Consider the following 23275-nt stretch of genomic DNA (forward strand, 5'->3'; position numbering starts at 1 on the left):
TCACCTGAAAAGAATAACAGTGTAAAGTATCATAGAAATAAAGGCATGAATGGTAAGTAATAGACCAAATCAGACATGATGTATTGTTTGTACATCTACATTATGACGAATAGCCTACAGATCGATATTAGCAACTCTCTTATCTGCAAGAGATGCACACAACATTAGTGAAATTATATGATTCTCCCTGTGCCACACATATTAATACGGAGTTAAAAATAAAATCCACTGAAGCAAAAATGAATTCGCTTGCAATGCAGATCAACTTGCTCCAGTTATCTCAAGTGAAATGACAAGATTTTGACAGACACTTAGTGAAATGATTTAATTTATTTAATTTATTTACTACTTCAAGAACAGTTATTTCTTAGCTTGGTATGTGATGAAAGGTGTTTAATCAACAGCCATGTGAATATTAATGTTTTCTGCCTCTACTTGATGACTGACAATGTAGATGTTATCTGTTGCAATGATGTCATTGTTGTACCTTTCTTTCAGTGATAGATCTCATATTTTCTGTTTAGTGTTGGCTGCTCATTTGCCTCAAGCAGTTTTTTTTTTTACTTAGTATCACTTTGATTTATATTAAATCCACACCCTGTGCAGATTTAGCAGTGATAATCTCAGGTGTGGTGGAATTATGGTCTCAGAGTTTGTGTTGTCATCACATGGGATGTCTTTAAACTTTCTGTCTCCTGTATTAGTGGGTGTCAATCTGTTCTGTAGCAGGTGGTGAGAAACAGAACTAGATATTACTGTCAACACAATGCTTGTTTCCATAATTAAAACACTGGAACAATACCTATAAATGATGGAGATTTACTATTTAATTCAGGAATACATGGTTTGGTATTTTCTAGTCACATTTTCCACAAATGCATCTATATTATTATTGCACTTACTACTGAAGCTATCTATGTTGGGACACTGCCTCCATCTGAACTAATCCCCTTCTCTTTTGTTTGCTAGTGCTCACAACAAAAGCCGGTTGTCTGCTCTGATCCGGGCGGCTCCTCATCAAAGGTGTGAACTATGAATCCACCTGCACCTTTAAGGATCAAAGATACTCATGTGTTTGATCGCTATGCTCCTTCTTTCTCAGGAGTATGCAGGCTGAATGACACTGATACTGGAGTGTTGTCTTCTAAGATGCCTTTTGTCAGATCATGTGGCAGAAAGAGCCCACATTTTTTGTAGCTATGGGACTGCAGCTGGTCCCTTGCCACACCAGCATATCGAGTCATCTTTCGGAGTACCATCTAAAGCGAGAGCAAAGAGGCTGTAGTATGAACAGAATCCCAAAGAGCATATGATGATTGTATGTGAATTAAAATTCTGTATATTATATCAGTTCCTGGTTACCACTGAACACAGGGATATTGATTGGCAGATAATATTGATATTTATTTGTGTGTAGGATCAGAATGAGCTCTCAGGATGGAGTATGAAGATCAGAGAAAGGTTTCAATAGAGATAATAAGATTATTTATAGAGAAATAGTGCAATGGGTGCACATAGACAGGAGTAAACAGAAAAGATTGGAGACTGGGACTTTAAAAAGCTGTTTAGGGCCACTGGAGCTAAAGGCATGAAGTAATGAACTCTTGGTGCACCAGAGGAAATATATCAGTATCGTGAGCAAGTTTATCTACATCCAGGTCTATTTGTATAAGTAAACACGTGTTGCTAATGGATACTTGTTGTAAATGTAGGTGTGAATTAACGCAGTGACGTTCGTTCTCCCACCTCAGGTCAGACAAACATGTCCGCTTTAGATTGCTCACAGTCTGAGTTCACATGGGCAGAGGCTTTTCCCAGTCAATGAAAGCATGGCGTCGGAGGGATACGTGACCCACAGACTGCAGGAGACATCAGGACCGCACACAGACAGTGTGTTTCCTTCACTCCACACTATAAAACCCCCCCCCCTCCCAACCACACATGGCTGTAATAAGCCAACAAATTAAGCCATTATACTGTTTTTAAGGTACACAGACATCCGTGTTTAAATGTTTTAAGAGTGGCAAGGGATCTCTCACTGCAAGTTACATTGTATGTCTGAGACCACCAGGGAAATGAACACACAGTCATCATATCATTAGAGAGCTAAGAGATGATTTGTATGATACATCACCAAAGTTGTACAAAATTATAGCAGGCCAGTGTTCTCATTACAGGGCTCTGCATACTTTCACCAAGCAGACTGTTGAGTTTTTCTGAATGACATGGGAATTTGTTTTTGTTTGTGTGATTCACATCATTGCTGGAGACAGTGTCTGCTGTTCAGGATGTGCTCATAAGGGCATATTATCATTTCACTGGAGAGTCAGGGGTTGAGCTATTTAGCGTAACGCATGAATGTCCCGAGGCAAGACGACGACTTAAGCCAAATCTAATGATGGTGTGTAAGTGTGTTTCACTCCCACTCTTGCATTCAGTTTAAGAGCAACACCTATAAAAGTTCATTATGCTGCTGCTGTAATGGGGTTCAGGGAAGTTCTTCATGAGCTGACAAAAGCAGGAGTGTCTTGTAAACCCTCAAGGGAACTTTCTAATTAAATACTCACTCCTTTACACCAATAAATAGCAAGGATTTCAAGCTTTTCCTACATGTCATATTTTCTCCGTACCTTAGGCAATGAAATAATGCCAGAAGTTGGGAGTCCATCTTAAGGAATTCAGTCAGGATGGTTTTAATGGTTTTCCATGTTGAATTGTTTTTCCAAGCTACTGTTAAACTGGGAGGCGAGAGCTAAAGGAAAGGGCTTCCCTGGGATGTTGGCAAGCTTTACCAAGGCCATATGTGAAGGCTTGGTACAGAAAACCTGTCGACTCCACATTTCTGATGAGTGGTGTCATCAGTAGATGGCAGTAGGTCTAACCCTTCTGCTTACATTGGAGTAAACAGGTGTGTACCTGGTGTACTTGATGTTTGGGTATGTTGTGCTATTTTATGACGAAGGCAAACGCTGACACATTGACAAAAAGTGAATGAATAAATTAAAGTAAGTAAACAAACAAAAAAGTACAAGATCTGCAATGATTTTTTTCCATGTTTTTTTGGGGAAAAGTCAACATTAAAGGGGCACTCCACAAATTCTATACACAAAACTTGTCAAAACACTTGTTTAATGTCTTATGTGGCTCTGGAGAAAGCTTTCAAAATTTTGAAAAAATAACTGATGGTGTCATCAGGGTTATCCCATCTTGGACTTGAGACTTTAAATTAAAAAAAAAAACATTTTTAAAACTTTTAACCCTGCGTTATAAACTGGAAGTTAGTGTGGAGTTTAAATTGGTGCATTTAGAGGGCAGGGACGGTCTAATTAAAGAAGATATCTAGGTGCATTATGGGAAATGCAGGATCCAGTGTTTGTGGCAAACTATTGTGACTAAAAGTCAGGATATCTCTGCCTCTGCTGCTTTAATTTTGATCATTCTAGACAAAAAGATAGATAGATAGATAGATAGATAGATAGATAGATAGATAGATAGATAGATAGATAATGTGTTCAGTAATAAAACACTAATTGAGCTTGTGTGAATCAAAGTAGCAACAACATAACATGTGCTCATCTGTTTCCATTTGCTCATATCATTACAAGTTAACTAGACCATCATCTTCATTCATACGATTCCTACACATTTGAATGGAGATCACGCTTTTCCTCCTGCTTGGCCTGCACACGGGACAACCTGCCCATGCTTTGAATTGTGTTCAGACTATGCAGCAGTCTACCTGCTTAACCCTCCTCGTGTCTGTCAGTCACCGCGGGATCCTCCAATCGCAGGGCACGTGAGCCCGTGACTCCTCCCCAGTGTATAATTGAAGTTTCTTTAGTTTCTCCGGCGGAGCCTGCACGCAGTATTGTCCGATCCGTGGAGGGATTAAAATACACAGCCGCCGGACCATGTTTTCTAGGAGCCTGAACGTGTGTGTGACCCTGTGTTTATGGATTACGGCGTTAACGAGCCCGGGAAGTGTGTCCGCGAGGAAGCAGGACGACTCTTTCTTCACTGCCAGTATTTACCGAGCAAGATGCGCTTCGAGATGCCTCAGTCTGCACATCACTCGCATCTCTGCTTTTTTCAAGCACTCTCAGGTACGAACATGTGGCCACAATCCCTCCAACTCCTGGCTATGTGTAGAAAATACGAGACAAATGCGGTGTTGTGTTCATTTATGAATGAATATTTGCTATAGTCGATCGTTCCCCACATAAGTCAAACCTGTTTCTCTGGAGCCCATTGTAAGCAGACAGGAGCAGATCACTAATGGTGCTGAAATACTTTCTCACTTGTGTTTCTTTTCATTCAGTATTATCATTGACAGTGAATTTCATAGAAGAAAGTGTCAGCAGACACCAGTTGCAGATATAAGCATCTATAAAAATGGTTTGAGTTACTTGCAAAGTTGCCACATGCAGTATTTCACTGGTAGACTGGGCCGCCTTCAAAATATCTAATTAATACATTGCAGTATTTTTGAGCCTGACAGATGATGGATGCCTCTCAGTGGAGCCAGTTTCCATTCATAAGTTGCTAATTACTGTAAAATTATTACAAATGTAATGGATTCCAGTTATAACTCCACATTTTTTGTGAACTGTAAGTTGCCCATGTATTTTGAATGTATATGCACTCCTCCCAAATGAGAGGAACCACTTATTTTTATATTGATAATTAGAATTTTTCACTAGTATCCCAGCAGAGCATGTTGTGATGTAGTCCTTGCCTGAAGCCACTATAAATTAGCTGTATTCTGGGTTTGATTTGGTATGTGGTGTCAGAAGTTGTTTTTCACCCTTCACTGGACACACTGTTCTCTCTCAGGACTCTAGAGAAAAGGACCGGTCACTGATCCTTCTCCCCTTTGCTCCTTTTCATCAGCTATCTATCTGGTGACTGCCGTTATGCTCACCCCATTTGCATTTGCAAGGCTTGTCTTTCTCAAGGTGCATTAATTAATCCCCAATTGTCAGGAAACATAGTGGAGCGAGGTAAATTTGTAATTAGGAGTAATTAATCAACAGTGCGCATTACTTGTTTCTTTCTCATCAGTTTACTTTAAAAACCCTAATTGATCATGTGCATTGGTTCTCAATGCAGGTCTGCGGGACACAACGACCTACTGCAGTTAATTTGAGCAGTTTTATTGAAGAATAATACACACCTGGAGTGAAGGATGAATGCAGTTAACTGCAATTAAAATCCTAGTCGTACAGAAACCAGCACTGCTGTGCATCCAAAGGACACAGATTGAAAACAGTGTTTCTTATTAAAGCGCAGCTTGGCAAGGAATGTCAGGGATTTGTTTTAAGAAAATTCCAAGAGTATTTGCTGCCATGAGTTGCAAAGTTGCTGCATTAAATCAGCCACCAGCTGAATGAGAAGTCAAATAACTGATTAAGTCTCACCTCTAATGAACATCTAACAGTCTATATAATTGACTGCAGAGCCTCAGAGTCAGTGCAGCCAGACTTTTTCAGTAAGGAGAAAATGAGACAAAGGTATTTGTCTAAAGAGAGGAGCATTTTTGTGGTTAGTGATAAGCAAGGTTGCTTGAGCAAGCGTGTGGGTCTAAGAATAGAAGGCAATTGTTGATAATCTACAAGGACTGTCTTATGCACTGTGTACTCAACAGTCCTTTCATGTGAAAATGGGGGGTCTGGTCAGCTGCAAAAACATCCCCCCCCCCCCCCCCCCCCCCCACTGCCCTCTACCCTCTGGTCCTGCCAATAAATGCCAGCATCACACCTCATAGGCATGTAGGAGATATACACTGAGCTACCAATGCTTCTCCGCTGAGGTCACCTTCCTGCTAAATGCTGGCGCCCAATTGTGCTAAATGTGATAAGCTCTAATGTACTGTTGCCACAACACTGGAGCATGCTCAGTCAGCACAACCTACAGGTGGATCTGCTTCCTCTGCCAGATCTTATTACTGTAACGGGCCGACAGGCAGCTCAGAGCTCCACTCCAATAATTGAGACGACAGACCTCTTAATTCAACTTGGACATCCTTCAGGGGTCATTTAATACTCAATAGGAAAACCAAGACATGCAACACTTTCCATTTTTATGGAAATGAAAGGCCTGGGCTGTATGTCAAAGTGGTGACTTTTGCCTACCGTTTCTCAATATTTCAATATCTCAATATCTAGTAATCTGTACAGTTTGTGCTCTTAACAGGTTTTGCAGCTGTAATTTAGAAATCTGTTTTTCATATCAGCTCTAATTTGATCACTCTTGAAATGAAACTGGGAGAGTTTAGCACTTGCAGATGTCATGAACACCCACACGTCTTTCCTTTTTATGTGGCTGAAAGACAGAGGACAATCTTTGTTTTAATTGTTGCAATTATGACTTAGTGTGAAATGGCAACAAGCATGGAGTTCAAAAGCCCATGGGTAGTCCATTGGTTGTCAGATTTATAGCAACTGTAGATTTATTGATGTAATAGTATTTCCAAATACAGATTTATTGACATTTTACTCCACATTTGGGGAACTTGTCACCCCTGGTACAGTAGACTTGCGGGGAACACCCAACCATAAATATTAGTCTCGGACACTTTAAAATATTAAGAGCGAGCTGGGAGCCCTGTGCAATAATGTATTCTGAAAGCATCAGCCTTGTAGTGGATTATTTATGTGTGGACCTGTGAAGCCAAAAACAAGGTGTGTCCGTGAGGTCTTGTTATTACGTTCGGAGCAATAAAAATCTAACATTTTAAAATTCAGTCATTCATTTTGTAATGTGCGGCGCAGTAAAGCCTAAACATCTTGCTTGAGAGATTTGTGTTTCAAGTGAAGGGAAGAAAAAACATTGGAAAGTAGTTTTTCCGTTTCCCCTTGTTTTTCGCCTTTGATATGAAATAACCCGCGGTGGAATCAAACCTCAGCCAGTGCTCGTCTCATGTGTGGAGTTTTTCATTAGTAAAGACAGCAGATGAATAGGGGTCTATGTAGCTTGGCCTCACCTCTCTGTAAATGCTTTTAAACCATGACAGTCTCGTCTATAAATCTCAGCTGCCAGCGCTGCTACACCCTCAGCTACTTCATTTGACAAAGAGCCTTCATTCCTAACTGGAGACAACTTTACTCCAGTGTTGTTTCTGAAACGCCCTTTTATGTTAAGATTGGATGTGCGTTAAACACATTAGCTCACTTTCAGAGCCCTGGTCAAATAATTCATATAAAGTGAATAATTGATAAGCAGAATGACCACAGCCCTCACACCCACTCAAGTCAAAGTCTAAATCTTGAGGCCCGTTATTTTAGTGCTGCATATGTGCCCTTAAAGATCAGTTATTTTGGTGTTGCCTGAGGACCCCACGGCTGTCAAAGGACATACAGAGACACCAGTCTGTCCTTTGAAGTCCTGTCTCCTGTCAACTTTGCCAGAAATGTACAAGGTCTCATAGACCTACAGTATTTTCTACACAGAGATACTCTGACTGGTTTAATGCTGGTGAACATATAGACAAGGTAAAATGCAATTCAAAAACTCCTCTCCAATGTCAACTGAGATCCATTTAATCCGAACCAGAGGCCCGTAGGAAACAAAAGATTTCCATTTTCAAAAGGTGGAATGCTGTCCTCAAAGATAAAAGGGTTTTTTTGTCCATGTTCACTCAGTTGTCTAGACAATACAACATGCCCCTGGCCACCTGCTCCAACTTCTCAGCTGACAACAGCCAGAATGTATCTCTGTGATGAATGCCCTGTTTACACGACTCCACCAGCGTCAGTAACAAAACGATGAGTTCACCTTAGCCACACACTCGTGGACCACTGTCTGGCCTTCCCTCCTCGACCCCAATCACACAGGAGGATATCTGGAAAGCATTCATTCACCGGAGTCCTTGACAGTCCTCAGCACTGCATAATGTTCAGACTGCAGAGGAATGTCATGGTGAGTCAGAAGGATGAAGTCCTGACCTATAATTATTCCCCCGTTGGTCCCTGACATGGTGGGGTCAGGACTGGACAGCTGGGGCAACATCCTGCTGAGCTTCCCTGCTACAGGGATGCTGTCACACAACAGAATTAGCTCCTCTGTGGATCTGGTCCTGTCGCTGTTGATTGATGGGCAAAGAAAGGTGTCAAAAACCACGATTGATGATTTAGGACATGGTCTTGAGTTGTGACAAGCTGTATAAATTATCCTGCGCCATTGGCTGCCAATTTAAATGTCAAGGTTTTATTTACTAGTTGTCATCAACAGGGGATAAGGCCCGGTTGGATTGATCATTTCTCATAAGATAGTGAACTCCAGAGGGAGTTTAATCATGTGATACAGCACAAAATGATGTACTAGTGAGGAATAATTCATATTTTAATCAACATGAGGCCAAGCAGAGTGAATGTGCTCTATTCCACACAAACGCTGCGGATGCACACTGAACACTTCAGCCAAGTTAGCGTGCATTTTCACATCATTCAATGACAAAATGAAACAACTATTCCTAGTCTCCTTGGTGCTCAGACTCATATATTTTTCATTCTTATCTAGTTTTTGTGGAAGGAGATTCTCAGAAGACATGACCATACAATCATGAATTCCTTTGAAGCCATTTGACCATTATCATTGACACTAAAAGCACAGCACTTACTGGTACTGGATGTCAAATTAAACCCTTTAATGATAAGTTCTCTCCTAAGGTCTCATGGGAAATTTCTTCTGGATTACATTGTGGGAAAAGGCTTTGAACTTGACATTGAACTTAAGCAGACTTTTTGCCTGCAGACCCCTAAAGTTTGGCTGTATCCCACTGCTTTGAGACGCACAGAGAACATCCAAAAGTGAAGCTCAGATCCAGGTCATTGACTAGAATGAATTCCATTAATGTTAAAACTTAGAGCCTCCATTGAGAATTTTCCATTTGATTTTTTTATTACTTACTCTGAGCAAGAAGAGACAGTAGGATTTAATGCAATTATAATCAATATTTCCATATTAACAATGGATCAAATGACTATATGTAATGTCACAGGTGTCCCACAGAGAGTTGTCTTCTAACTCTGGAGTGTTTTAGCTTATTTCAGCTCTTTGTTTCGGTTTTACGGCCTGCAAAGTTAGCAATTAAGTGGTGCACATAGTTGAGCTTTGAGCAGCTAAACAATGGGATAATTCCCCCAGGAGTTAGTAGGGACCAAAACAGAGAGAAAAGAAGAGTGAATTTTGGACTTACATTCATCAGATGTAAACTCCAAATTAACGCTAATGTTGCTCCATATCTGCTGGAAGTGTAAAATAGATATAACATGTATCGCCATATCAACTTATAAGGTGTGTTTACGGCTTGGGTCCGCTGACAAGACAGTTATTGCAGGCTTAAAACATCAACCTAAATGTCCCGTTTTCTGAAACACAGCACATTTAAACATTTTGTCTCTTTCCTGTTTATCTGCTGTCCATTTATTCTGAAGCACTAGCCTTGTAGTTGTCATCCAAGCACAATTATGTTTGCAGAGACTGGCAACATAATTCTTTGCTCTAACAGAATTCAGGAAACGGCCACTTGCACAAGCCACTTACCCCCACTGGTCCTTCGCTTGACAACTCTCCATATTTACACATAGAGGATTTATAAATACACAGCGTTATTAGGACCAAATGTTTGTCTCATTGCAGCGCAGAAGGTGGCACTTCTACAGCAATTAGAGGAAATTAGCGGTATCTGCAGTCCACACAGGAGTGCTGACATCAGTTCCCACCTCAGTGACCTCAGGGACGTCTGTTGAGAGATCAAACAGGTCCTCAGAAAAGCCGAGGTCACCATGCTCTGGTGAAAATGACCAGAGGTTCTCCCTGTCCCTGGTGGAGTGACCCCACTTTCCTGCTTAGGTTACATGCCCTCAGCACGCAAAGCAGACTCAAAGTCTGTTTTTGAAATTTGTGTACTGTTGGCATTATCATTAATCAAAAAGACCATGACTTAAAGGAAATAACATGCATTGTAATAGTAAAAGGAGGGGGTCAAAGCTACAACACGTTAATGTGATAAATGGATTATTGTATATTTTTAAAGTGTGATGACTGATGATATTTTTTCCTTCTCCCTTTTTCACAGAATAATGGATCCTTGGTTTGGTGCCAGAATCACAAGCAGTGCTCCAAGGTAGTGTGGTTTCATTTCTTTCATGAATGAGACGCATGCCACATACATGCCTCATTATCAGTGGATAATACAACATAAAGTACACAAGTCACAACAAGACTACTTTTGTCATGCCTGCAGGAATTACTCTGAGACCTGTTGACACAGATTATCATTAGAAAACCTCTTTTTCTTTTCAGCTAGTCTTTACTAGATCGCTCCTGCTTTCATTGACACTCATTTGTTCTTGTAAATGGGATTCGATTATCAAGTTATATGCCTGTTGATTCATGAAAGCAAAGCATGATTGCTTTTTTTTTGTATTCTTGTCATTTGGAATTTCAGTAGGACGCATTATGGTACACATCCCGCAGGGCTTGTTTGTGTTTCGTGCCCCGTCCCAAAGAAGGTTGATACAAAGCTGGTGTTGACAGCTCCTCTGAAAAGATGGCGCTGACATGTTCTATCAGACTCTCCTGGATCTGTTGACAAGGCCCTCAGAGATGTGCCGTATAGACTGTGGGGCTGAAATAAGAAGGATGATACGCTAGCACAGCCTAGTCCAAGTTTGAAATCTGAACAATGCTCTCTATAGCTGCCAGAGGCTCTTGTCTCTACACACACAGGCTGTGAAAGCAGAATTCAATGCTGGTAACCCATGAGAACTCAAAATAGGACATATACAACACATATTCATGGTAGGACAGTTTCCCTTTGATGAAGCTGGGCGTCTGTTTGTTTTTCTTCTTCTGGGTTTTCCCTTCACACTATAAAAACGTGTCTAAATAATATACAGGAAGTATGTTATCGTCCGGGTGATGACAGGTTATCTGTAATCCTTGTGTGTATTTATTAGCTTTTCTCAAAAAACTCTGGGGTACTTAACGAGGAATGCTGGCTGAGAAACTGATGGTAAATCTCAGTATTACAGTGATGGTGATTAATTGGAAATTCAGGAAAAAGCGAAGTGGCTGCATTTTTTTTTTAATGCTTACTTAACATGGCCTCACAGTTGGTGTACATATTAATCACAATCAGTGTCTAGTATCAGCAGCCTCACAAAATGACCCTTTCTGTTTGATTTCTAAATTCCTTTTTTTGAATTTCAAATTGTTTCCTTGGCAGTTTGCATTGCCTGTGATACAGCAGAGCTATTGTGCTTTGTGCCTTCTACTAACATCTGTGAATGTATGGGTTATTTCTCTTACTCTGCTCAGCAAATATTTACAACACGGTGTTCTGTCACATCGCTGAATTTTGAATTCATAGAATATGTGTGTAGATTGTAAAGTTTAACAGTTCAAGATTGTCTCGAGCAAAATGTGAGATAAAAAATGTCCTTTTATTATTTTAAACCATCTGTATCCAGTTTGTATCTTTAAAGTTAATGAATAGGCTCTAAAGGAGGCAGACCTCCTTTGTTTTCACTATAATGCTGTGAAACTTGTTTCTCTCCTTTCCACTGTGATGGCCAACATCGGCTCTTGGCACTCATCGTTCCCCAGTCATTGCAGAGTTTTATGTTTGAAAGGGCTTTTGCTGGCTGCGAGTCCAAACACAGCATACTGTTTTCATAATCAACCAGCTAACATTGCTGAAACTTTGCAAAGGTCCAAAGTCTTTTAATGGATTTTTTGTTTTCCCTCTCTATAACGAGAATGTCAGTTAGCACTTCTTTATCCCGCATGTAGGCAGTAAATAACTGCGACCCAGTTCGATGTAAACCCTTAAAAATAATGGTATGCCTGCATAAGTGCTGTACAAATGTAAAGCTCCACTGCTCTGCCATTCTAAACAGTTTCAAGGGCTCTTTGAATTTAATTAATTTAATTGTATCCTAGCTTTTCGTTCAGCCATTCAGGATGCGAGCCAGGGCACGGTGCTGAAGTTTAATTTGGGGCCGAAAGTCAATATTTTGGTAGCAAACATCACCACACTTCACATCCACATTAATGACTTGAGTGCACACTCAGGGCCTGTGTGTAGTGTGTCAAAACACAGAGCTATTGTAGCCACTCTTAACAATTGTACGGGCCCATGCTGTACAGTGGTTCCCTGTGAATGGCTCTACAACCGCTGATTAGCCTCTTCACTTCATGAACAGCACACAGTCAAACAGAGAGACAAAGGCAGTGGCTCCCGAGGAGTGCGTTAGGGCAGAAGGCCTGTCCACCCAGAGCTCTGTTTAACAGCCACGGAGAGCTCCCCGCCTGTGAGGAAAATGTGAGGAAGGGCTGCCTAATAATTTAGACAAAGATACTGTGACCTCGTCCATCTGGCTGCGTTTTAGGAAATCAAAGCCTCCCATTTGTGATGAGAAAGTCATCCCGGTCATTTTGTATGCAGTGTCCGGCGTCGGCCCCGCTCTCAGCGTCCCCATTGTCATGGTAATTAACCTGCTTGCCCTCTCTCTCTCTCTCTCCAGAGCAGAGCGAGGTGGCATTTGGAGAGCCGGGGAGTCATTATCATGCCATAACACTGGACCAGCAGACAAACTCCATTCAGCAGGGAGACACCAGGAGAAAAGACAGCAGGCGTTTTCTATGAGCTATTGTCATTTTGTCTCCCTACTGTTAGAGCTCCCCACTTGAGAAGTTTGGATGTGTTCCCTGAAAGTTTTAAACACTCCAGGGTGTTCTTCTTTTTTTTCTGCTGGTGCACAGAAAATAGATTTTGTGCATCTGCAGAAGAAGCCAAGAAGCTTTCCACATTCAGACCATGGCTGATGTTAGTAGGGCTGCTTTCCCCCCATGGGTGTGATCCAGCCACCAAATCAAATGCTAGGACTGACTTAAGGCAGCTCCGGTCTGCAACAAAGCGGTGCGTTTCATTACTCAAACTGCTGTCAGGGAAGGAAGAGAGGAAAGGACATGTGCATTATGCCTGGATCAGTTGGCCTGTGGTGAGTCTTTGGAAAGTGCCCATCATTTATAGTTCCTGAGGAGGAAAGTATAATATTTTTCTTGTAAAAAGACTCAATATCCGGGACTGTTTCTCCATTGAGACTGATCTCTCAATGAATTAGGTTGAGTGGTGATCACTAGGCTGAAGAAATATTAAAGCACCGGTCTGTAATATAACATCCAGCAGTGGGATTTTCACTTGACCTTACTTTTTGTCTGTATATCAGCCGAAACCCAAAGAGTTTGCACCTTAAAAAAGCTCTCTGGTGTCCATTTGGCAGCAATGAGTCGTACACGTCTTTCATAGATCTCTCACATATCCCAGGTGGCTCTTTTGAACGCTCTTTTCCTCCCAATCACACCCTGAGCTTCACATACCAGCTTAAGAATAAGAAGTGTTTACCCTTTGGATTACATGCGCCTTCGTCTTCACATGTTGGAGGCTTTGGAGCGGTTTGCGGGAATAACAATCCCTGGAATGCTACTATGTCTCATTCAAAAGTGTCTTTCAAAGCCCACTGTCAACCCCCCCCCCCCCCCCCCCCCCACCAACCCCCACATTTTCTCACGGCAAAATAAAATGGTCAAACTTTTTCTTCAGTGTCAGTTGAAACCTACAAAATCAACTCGCTTTTCAATTAACATTAATCTTAATTAGAAAACAAACTATGTTGTGGGGGAATGTGTCACTTTCTCTTCAAGCTTGAAGAGCTTGTCAGTGCGGTTTACAAGTCTTTTGTGTGGTCATCCTTTCTTTGGCGGTAGGTAGTATATCTTGCGGTGCACTGAAAAGATGTGATAAAGTGGGTGCTGGTTGGTAGGTTACAGCTGGGCATGGCTGAGACTGTTAGGTGCTTAAACAGACTTCAAAGCACCTTTTGGTCATATTGAGGCCAGACGTTGGTCTCACCTCCCTGTGTCGGCCACATTACCAGCACCGACACCTCAAAAGCAAGCTGGACTAGAAAGCAGTGGGCAGTCAACTGCTAAGCAGAGTGTAGGAAACAGTCTGAGTCATTTTCACTTGATGACTTTATTAAATGTGATTAAGATGGTATTCGCTATAGTTTCTCTTATTTTTTTTTGTTTTAGTTTGAGGCAGTATGAGAGTATGTTAATGTGTGTGTGTGTGTGTGTGTGTGTGTGTGTGGGTGGGTGGCAGAGGAGTGTGAAGCAGGGCTGGTCAGTCCCAGCAGGAAGGACCTGATCTGGACATGGTTGTTAAGTTTCATTGGCTAAAGGGGGGGTCGCTTCATTGGCTGCTATCTGTAGAGCTCATTATTCACATGGTGGGTGGCAGAGAATGAAAACCCCCACAGCAAAAAAAACCCAAAGACGTGGCCACAGCAGAGGAGGCGAAAAGGCTGTGGAACTGCAGTTAAGACTTCTTCAGCACTTAAATCCCACATCTAAAGTTGCTCTCCATGACGCTGTCAGTTCAATATCGGAGTAATGAGCGCTCCGAGAAATCCTCCACGAAGATATTCATTCGCTACCTTCCAACAACCTGTGTTTTTATTGATCCTATGGAGCAAAGGGCCTTTTAAATAGTTGCCATTTCTTTTCTGAGATAATCAACCTCTCACAGAAAGCCTGATTCCACATGTTTCCCCTGGGATTTCATTCTCTTGAAGGATTAATGTAATCAAAGCTGCTGCAAAATCCTCTTTTAGCAATAATGACCAGTCACACTGAGACAATCTGCTGTCATCCAAGTGTTTATTCTCATTCTGAGGATGGATTAGCTAAATATCATAGACTGCGGCGCACCTCTCACGTTGACTCTGCTGCCTTTTCCTTTCCAACCTCATGGGTTGAGAGACTAATTTCTCTCCAGGAGCTAAAACAAGATATGATTCTGCCACTTTATTAGTCATCCGTGTTAATATTTTGTTATTGAACCGATCCTGCCAACAGCCACATTGACGAAGGGAAGATTAGGATGTAAGAATCTTTTAAGCTGATGTGCTTAGTTGATGTGGGCTTATCAATTTATTCCAGCTCCAGTCAAAGCTGCTGCGTCCTGCGGTTAAATCTCACAGATTGTGTGTGACAGTTTCAGGATGATGGAAAACCAGAATGTGTGTCAAAGACTCGGTGATCGACAGCTCTCTTAACCTTTGGGTTAGATCGGACTGTTTCAGCAGAGTAGATGATACTTCTGACTGAATGTGTGTCAGTGATGAAGAAAACTGTTGTTTCCTTTGGTTTTGTTTGTTTATCAAAACTCTTAACCACTAAACTTGCTAACTTGCTTTGTCTTTATTCTCAGTTTTTGAAATACATATAAAATGCATTATATTACTGCTATTGGGTTGGACATTAATTCTCAAGCTGGAGGTTTTACAATTCGAAGACGCTGAAGTGATCACTGCTGTAAGTAACTGTTGGAGTAAACTGGAGTGGACAAGGAGGATTACTGAATTTGAAGTGTTTCAGAGACTCAAATAAACAAATGTAGATAGTGTTGGAATGTGACTGCAAGCGTGGGATTAGGGCGGCTCTCCTCCCCTCGACGGCTTGCCATGTTTTACATGTTGTTGGCCTACATTGAGACTGAATCTCCTCTCCAGGTCTTATTTCATATGAGATGAGGATGGGGGGGGGTTGAGACAGCTTGAGTGATCACTGTAGGATCAAACAAGCAGGGTGGAAATCCTATATCTTGTTTACTATCTGTTCAATCTGCAGTGACTGACGTTGCCATGACAGAGATGTATTTTTCCTCTCAAAATGTGGGTTCATTATCGTCGTCATTGCTCAGTTATACAGACAGTTTGAATAAATGGCTTTGGCGTTGAGTTGAGTGTGATTTCAAGTCTGTTCCTACGCATCTGTCATCGTAACATTATTCTGGGTGGATGGTGTGAGAGTAAATACAGTAAATCATGTGCTGGAGCAGATCTGACACAGTTTTTCAGAAAACAGCAGAGAGGGTTTGGCTTTCCCATGCCACGTCACAGCGAAAGCCCCATCGGCCTCTTTATCACCGATCTGACCCCACATGATGGATACATCCTGTTGAGTCTAATTGTCATGAAATGTAAACTGAGCCCAGAGGTAGGTGATAACTGAGGCTCTAGTTACAGCCACTGTAATTTTGACTCTTGTCACTGCAGAAGATAACAGCTTGAGATGGCAGAGGACCTGTAGGAGAAGGAGTCCTCACCAAGGAGGAGGAGGAGGAGGAGGAGGAGGAGGGGCAACATCAGTGTGTGTGTGTGTGTGTGTTGGTGTCTGGGTGAAACTTCAGAGTCATTAAGTATTAAGTGAACTGCTATTGCATTCCACAGCAGACAAAGCACAATTCTGGCTAAGCTGTGTGGGCTTTTTGCTCATAAATAAGGCAGGCACCTCTGATTGTGGGGTAAATGTATAATTCATGCACTGCCCCCCTCCTGCTCCTCCTCCTTTTTCTTCTCACTTTCTGCCAAGCGATTCCTTTTCAGCTCTTTGTTGTCTGCGCCCTCAACTGCATTTAAATTAATAATTAAAGTGATTTTCAAAGAATGTCTGTGACACCACCTGCTAGGTTACTCACCGTCTCCTAGCCCGGGTTGAGAAACAACAGAAAGTCTTGAACCGTATACATTTCAGTTCACCCCACCAGAGCTGGAATAGTACAGTGTTTGAGTTAGTTGTAAATATCGAGGAATTATGACACTGGCAACATTTACAGCATGCCGTTCCTCACTGGGCCATAAAACACATGGAGATTTGGAAAATATGTCATTACTTGTGTAAGGGAAATTCAAGCACTTCGTGTCTGAATTAATTAGTTGTACTCAAAGTTATCATAACTACATCTCGTATTACTTACAATTAAGAAATGCTGTCGATATGTTCCAGTGATAACACCAATAAAGCAAGTTGCTTGCAGCCCTGTATATCATGTCATCTTCGGCAATAATTTTTGTAAGAGATTCCTTTTTATTTCTCAGGTGATGCAAGATATCGCTACAGTAGCAGACAGGGATCTATTGCACCTAGTGCCATATGTCCATACAGTTTGGATACCTGCGCCTTCAGGGAGACAGAGGAGAGCACACAACCACCAGTTTGCCACATACATAGGTTACCTGGCTGCCACACAGGCCTCATTCAACTCTAATTGAAATGCAGAAGCATCAACATGCTGCAATTCTTTGCAAGTCTTTTCAAGCTCTGAATACAGCAATCCTCCACTGACACTATGAGCAATGTGGAGTTTGCAGAGACTTATGTATTTATGGAATAGAAAACCCCACAGCAAGCAATGTGTACCCCCCTCAAATATCAGATCAAAACTTTTTTTATGAATATTAAAGCTACACTCCCATTCATCCACATAGAAACATCAACCTTGGCTGGCGATAAATTCTACAGCTCTTAAGAAATAACTGAATTAAATTTTCACTTATCTTTCCTTTCTGATAAGTGTGGCATTTATATAAAAGCGAGCTGCTGATTATTGGAAAACCTCATTTCATATTTATGAGGAGCCATGTGAGCTCGCTGGGTATAGAGTTGCAGCCTCACATCTCAAGTCAGCACTCTGGTAATCTTTTTGATCTACCCAATCCACCTCAATGTCTGCCCCAAACACACCTGTGCTGATTTACAACAGTGCAGAAATTAAACACCTGATATCTCATAGACTTAACATACCACAAGGTCACATAAGGTTGAGGAAATAGTGTGTCTAGACTTCATAACAGCTCAGGACAGGGATATCTTCTTCCTGATTTACTCGCTGTATTTTTACAGTCCTTTGAAACCTAATGGCACGTCAGAGGCATATTGGAAAACCTTGCTAGCATATGATTTTACACTCATTCACATCATTGCTCCAGCACTTGATGAAATATGTTTCAGCCTGGTTAACCTTTAATGAGAGTCTCTGAGGGCATCTACTGAGAGGCAGCTATAAAGATTTTCAGCATGCTACTGGTTTTTTGTCTACAAAAAAAAAAAAAAAAAGACTTTTTGGATGGGAATCAGGATGACTTTGAATTCTGTAAGGAACCTTGAAGTGGAGCGTGTGCCATGAATGAAAATGAGGGAGCAAACAAAAACATCAAGGGAAACATGGCTTTTCTCTCAGAACTGAGAGTGAGAAAGGGAACGAATGACATGCCATGTCCGCTCTGATAATTTTGAAAAGGCTGTTTACATAGAAGTTTACATCCACCCTAGTGTTTTCTATTCAATCTCTAAATGTTAGCCATCCACGCAGAAATGCCCAAAGACTTAAAACACAACCAAATCTCTCTAAATCTTTATCTCTTATATGTTTAATGGTGTTGTTATTGACATGTTTTGCATTCTGTTGTCAAATGAATGCAGCCAGTCGAAAATGGATTCAAGTTGAATGTGTTGTACTATCTAAGGCTAATGGTAACAGTAGCACAGTGGGAAAAAATTATCTTGTGCATGCAAGGTTAAAGAATTAAAAGCCCTATTAAATTCCTGCAGAGACAATGTTAGGTGAGCACCTATGGGAACACTTCCATGCTTGCATGGGCATTAAACTCTCCTAGTTGAATCATCAGTACAAGGACTGCATTGAAAAAACTTTTCTTTGAAAAAATATCTCAGGTATCTTGTGTCTTCAGTCCCCTACAGTCTGTGATTGATATATTTAATTAAATGACTGTTTTGCACTTGTGCCGTTGTCTTACAACAGTAGAAAAATGTCTTAGTGCCTTCGCCTGTATTGTGTGCGTAGCTATAGTGTTTGGAAACATACACAAAAAAAAGTTAGTGGGCTACAGAAACATGGCCTCATAACATCGCTGGCAAGTGAAAGTCCCTTGGCTATGTTTGGGAAAGATATATCACATGATAAAAAGCTCATTTTGTGTCTGCACTGCAACGTGAGCCTTGCGTTGTCAAATTTATCCACTTTGGAGAGAGTTTTGGAAAACATCAATTTTCTTGAATATGAGCACACTGGCTTAGAGCAGATGGAAGGGCTGAGAGTGAAAGAAAGATAAGTTTTAAAATTGATCTGGATTAGAGCGGACATGGTCTGAGAGTGAGCGAGAAACGAGAGGCATGGATGGGGAAAAATGAGAGCAGAGAAGAGATAAGAACTGAGAAGAAGTCGAGGGGAGATGACAGCCAAATAAAAGTGAAATAGAGTGAGGGGTGAGTGAGTACGTGGAGTAAGTGCCTGTTTCAATAGAGGAGGGAGCAGAGCCCGGCCACTTGCTCCTGGACGGGTCGATAGATATGAGCAAGGAGCTGAGAGCTGCTGGAATGATTGTGTCCGGTGGTCGGGAGTGTGAAAAGCGCCAGGGCAGCAGAAAATAGCCGTAACTCAATGAGATTGGAGGTGAGATTTACAGTGTGTGTGTGCGTGTGTGTGTGAGATCAACAACAGAGAGATTCCTCCATATCTGAGTCTCCCAGAGGAGCTGAGGACAGAGGTTCCATCCCGAGGGGCCGGCAAAGGCACCTTGTAAATATCTGTCAGCACCACTTGAGCTTGACCGTCAGCTCTAGAATCGATATGCTCAGCTTCATGTCATCTCTTAGCTTTTGGGATAACAGAGAGAAAACATACTGGGGATGTGCATGTTTTCGCAGATTCTGTAGGTGGAGGTGGGGGGTTGGTTGGGGGAATACAGGTATCCACATGTATCGGTACATGTGGGGGAGGTGGCAACTATGACTGATAACAGGATCAGTCATAGCTGTCTGACACATCTCCCCATGACTGTACAAATATGCTCAGCCAATATGGGAAAATGTCATCTGCATCAGTATGAAGTATGGCCCATCTTTCTATTTTGTGCACAGTGTGTATTGTTAAGCCTGGAGCAATCTTGACTGGTAGAAGTTCATGCTTCATTAGCTAAAACAAACCACTTGCATGACATTTTATATATGCACTTTTTTTTTAATATAGTTTGTGTTCCAGTCACGCACTCGGGGCAGTAAGCATTTTTACGATGGGTGGAGATAACCATGCTCCTACATCAGAGAGTTCTAAGCGCGGAAACCAACTCCCCCCCCCCCCCATCTCTCTCCCTTTCCTCTGCACACCCACCCTCCCCCCACCCCGCCTGCCTCGTCCCAGCCATGACAAAGTGGAGATGGGCTGTGCCATTGGCTGCCATTCAGCCTGACTCTCTCATCGGCCCCACAGAATGCCTTTCAGGGTCCCCCAGAGTAACAACTGCTGCGTTTTATTACAGCGTGAAATGAGGAGTGAAAGAGCGCTATGGATGTTCCTACTTAACCATGCAGAATGTGTCACTAGTGGGTAGGAAGATAAGAGGACAAAGGGGGAAACGCTTTTGTTACAGCTCAAGTCCATAGAAACAACCCCATGCTCTTGTTTACAACTCCAAGACCAAACCCATTTGTGTCTTTTTAGGTGAAATTTGTCCAGAAATATGTTAACATCGTGCAGGATCATTACATGCATTCCTAAGGCAGTCCAAACAGATGGTAGCTGTGTTGCCAGCCTGAGAGATTTGCTTGAGGGAGACCCAGACGTTGGCACCCACACCCAACAGATACACTATGTCCAGCTCAATTATGCTCTCCACTCCATTTCTGTGGTGTGTTTGCCCAGATTAGATCTCAGAAGTCAAACACTATCATCGCCATCGGGAGTGCAAAATGTGAAATCCTAACGTAGTCCCATTAGTAAAACTGTTTATAGCCTACATGTTTTACTTACGGTTTGGAAGTGGTTTAGCACTTTTTGGTTTGCTGTAATTATCACTTGCTAGAGGCCAAATGCAACTGAATTTTAAAAACTCAAAAAAAAAAAGCAGGAGCACATGCTTCCTGAGGATGAGGGTGTATATCTGCATGCGATGGGGACCAGCGCTCATAGAAAATATGTCGTGGCACTTTCCCGAACATGTTTTTGGTGGGGTCGGTATGGTTCAGATTGAGCACCAAACTGTGTAAATAGGAATCAGGCACTTGATTGATGAGAGCACCTTTGTAATTATATACAGCCATCCTATTTGCTTTGGCAAGACATCTGTCGTCGGTCCTCTTCTTCCCTACTTAAATGTCAGGTTGTGGGTGTGGCTGCGGAGAAACGCTGACAGACTGTCAGTTTTCAGCACACCTGCAAGGAGCTCTCACTGCCTCGACAGAAATGTTTATCTTTTTTTTTTGAGAGCGCTGCTTACGATATATTCGCTTATTCAGCAAAGACAACTCTCCTGATAATTTCTTTTTAAATACAACTTCCTTTTAGAATCCAGAAATTTTTGTTTGATGGTTTGATGACTTTTGGCTCGAAGTTTTAAAAAAACAAAAAACTAGTACTGCTAGTATTGGGAGGGTGAGACATCACTGAAAACACAGCCAGCATTCTGATCTGTGTTGCAATATCCTTAGTACGCAATGTGGTGTGTTAATTCACGCTGCTTGGCACGCAAGCCCAAGCATCTCGAGGTAACGAAGAGTCTATTTTCTTGTACAATTGTGATTGTGGTGAACCAGAAAAAAAGATTCGTCCTCAAGAAAAGCCAATGGAATGCATTCAGTCCGTGCACACAGGATCTTTCAATGAGTAAAATGAGCTTGATCCCCTGGCTTATGAGTGTATGTTCAGTGATTTGTAGAAGGGATTTGGGAGCTTTAACATGTGCGTCTACTGGCAGAATTTCCTTCAGACGCTGGTGCAGCGCAAGTTATTGCTTCAACACCTCATTGTTCCGGCGCGGCGCTTGTGTGAAGCTGGGATGCTGAGGTTGCTGCTACTGCCTGTCTGTGCCGCAGGCACCGCTCTTATAGGACAGAACTGAGAACAGAATTAATGATAGAAGGTCACCTTATTATTAATAGCAGATGATGAGAAAACTGTAAAGACTCTTTGGACCGTGAGGAAAAATTTTGGATGCGGCAACTGCGCTTATATGTCATCTTAAAACTCTGCGGTGTTCCAGCGGTTTCACCTGATCAGCTCTGCAGAAACCACAGCAGTTTCTTTTGGAGCTCTCAGCGGTCATAACTATGCGCTCTCCCTCCAGGGTGTCCAATTCTGCCTCTGACACTTATTTTATATCATCACTGGATTGACATCTATATTCCTCTGAAGTAATTAAGAAAATACCTCCTCCACCCTCTCTGTGTCGAAGAACAGGCTGTTAAACATTCAACACACTGTCCACACAGTTTTTGCCGGGCGCCCGAGACGAGGCTGTGCAAGGCGGAGAGCTGACAGAGAAGCTGAGTGTAATTGAGTGCTGGCAGGCGTGTGCGTGGCCCTGATTGCAGCGTGTTCCTCCAGAAGCAAGGTTTATGTTTCATCATGTGCCCGTCCACCGCACTCAATAAAAAGCAAATAAACTTTTCACTGGCAATGGCATAATAACGACAGAGCTAGCTAATGAGCAAATTAAAGACTCATAAATACAGCCCTGGCCCCCTGACTGAGACGTGAAATTTGTTACATCAACGTTGTGTTTAATGTACTCGCTACAGTAGGTGCCCTCATTTAACCAGTCTTCTGCACTGTACCTTACGTAACACCACTCATTCCTCTGATAGTTTGTTTGAAGGAGATTGATTGTCTTTTTGTGGCTAAAAGGTTCACCTCAGAGTCATTACTGCCGCTCTCCCTATCATATCTCCCAACATATTGAACTGCCCCAGATGAAGAATGTAGGAGAATGTGTTGAAAATTTACTGCTATGCCTTGTCTTAGTGCTGTAGTTGGTGCAGGAGTCTAAATTAAATGGAGTTGAATGAGTGACTTTGGCAGGTCTCCGGTTGGTGTGGTTTGGGCTGCTCCCAGTGCTACACAGAAGCAGCCTGGCAGAGGTTTGTGTGTTTGACTGAGCTTGCTCTTCTCTTTCACACCAGCTCTCTGTGGCCAGCAGCAGGAGCACATGAGACCCCCCCTCCACCCACCCACCCCACCCCACCCGCCACTGCTTCTCTGAGTCCCGTCTGAACGCACGCCCTATCCTGCGGCAGCATCTGCCTGATTCTGTTAGACGTGCATGGGCTTTTGTGTTCTATTACATTTGCTATTATTGAATTTGATTCGTTCAGGGTGAGCTGTTGTATTTAAAGCCGTTTGACTAGATTGGTAAACTTTCATTTAAAATTTTATCATCCCATTATGTTTGGCAAAATGACTTTGAGCTGCGCTCAAGCTGAGGTTTTGCTTTCATCCCGCGCCTATGCCAAACATTCAGTAAATTTGTTCCACGTGTTAAAAAAGGGAATCCCAAGAACATTAAACCAAGTGTATCATTTATTAAGCACTCTCTGTTCAGTGTGGTAAAGAGAAGGGAGTTTGGTGCCA

At 42.1% G+C, this 23275-nt stretch overlaps 1 protein-coding gene across 1 annotated transcript in view; it reads left to right on the forward strand.

Moving 5' to 3' along the window:
- Positions 1-3833: 3833 nt before the first annotated feature.
- Positions 3834-23275, forward strand: part of LOC121907498 (anosmin-1) — a 46588-nt gene continuing 27146 nt past the window's right edge. Inside the window, exons 1-2 of the mRNA XM_042427100.1 lie at positions 3834-4103; positions 10079-10126. Coding sequence (XP_042283034.1) covers positions 3912-4103; positions 10079-10126 — 240 coding nt within the window. The 5' untranslated portion in view covers positions 3834-3911. The remainder of the gene's footprint in view (positions 4104-10078; positions 10127-23275) is intronic.

This window comes from Thunnus maccoyii, chromosome 11 (genome assembly GCF_910596095.1).
Source record: "Thunnus maccoyii chromosome 11, fThuMac1.1, whole genome shotgun sequence".
NCBI lineage: Eukaryota > Metazoa > Chordata > Actinopteri > Scombriformes > Scombridae > Thunnus > Thunnus maccoyii.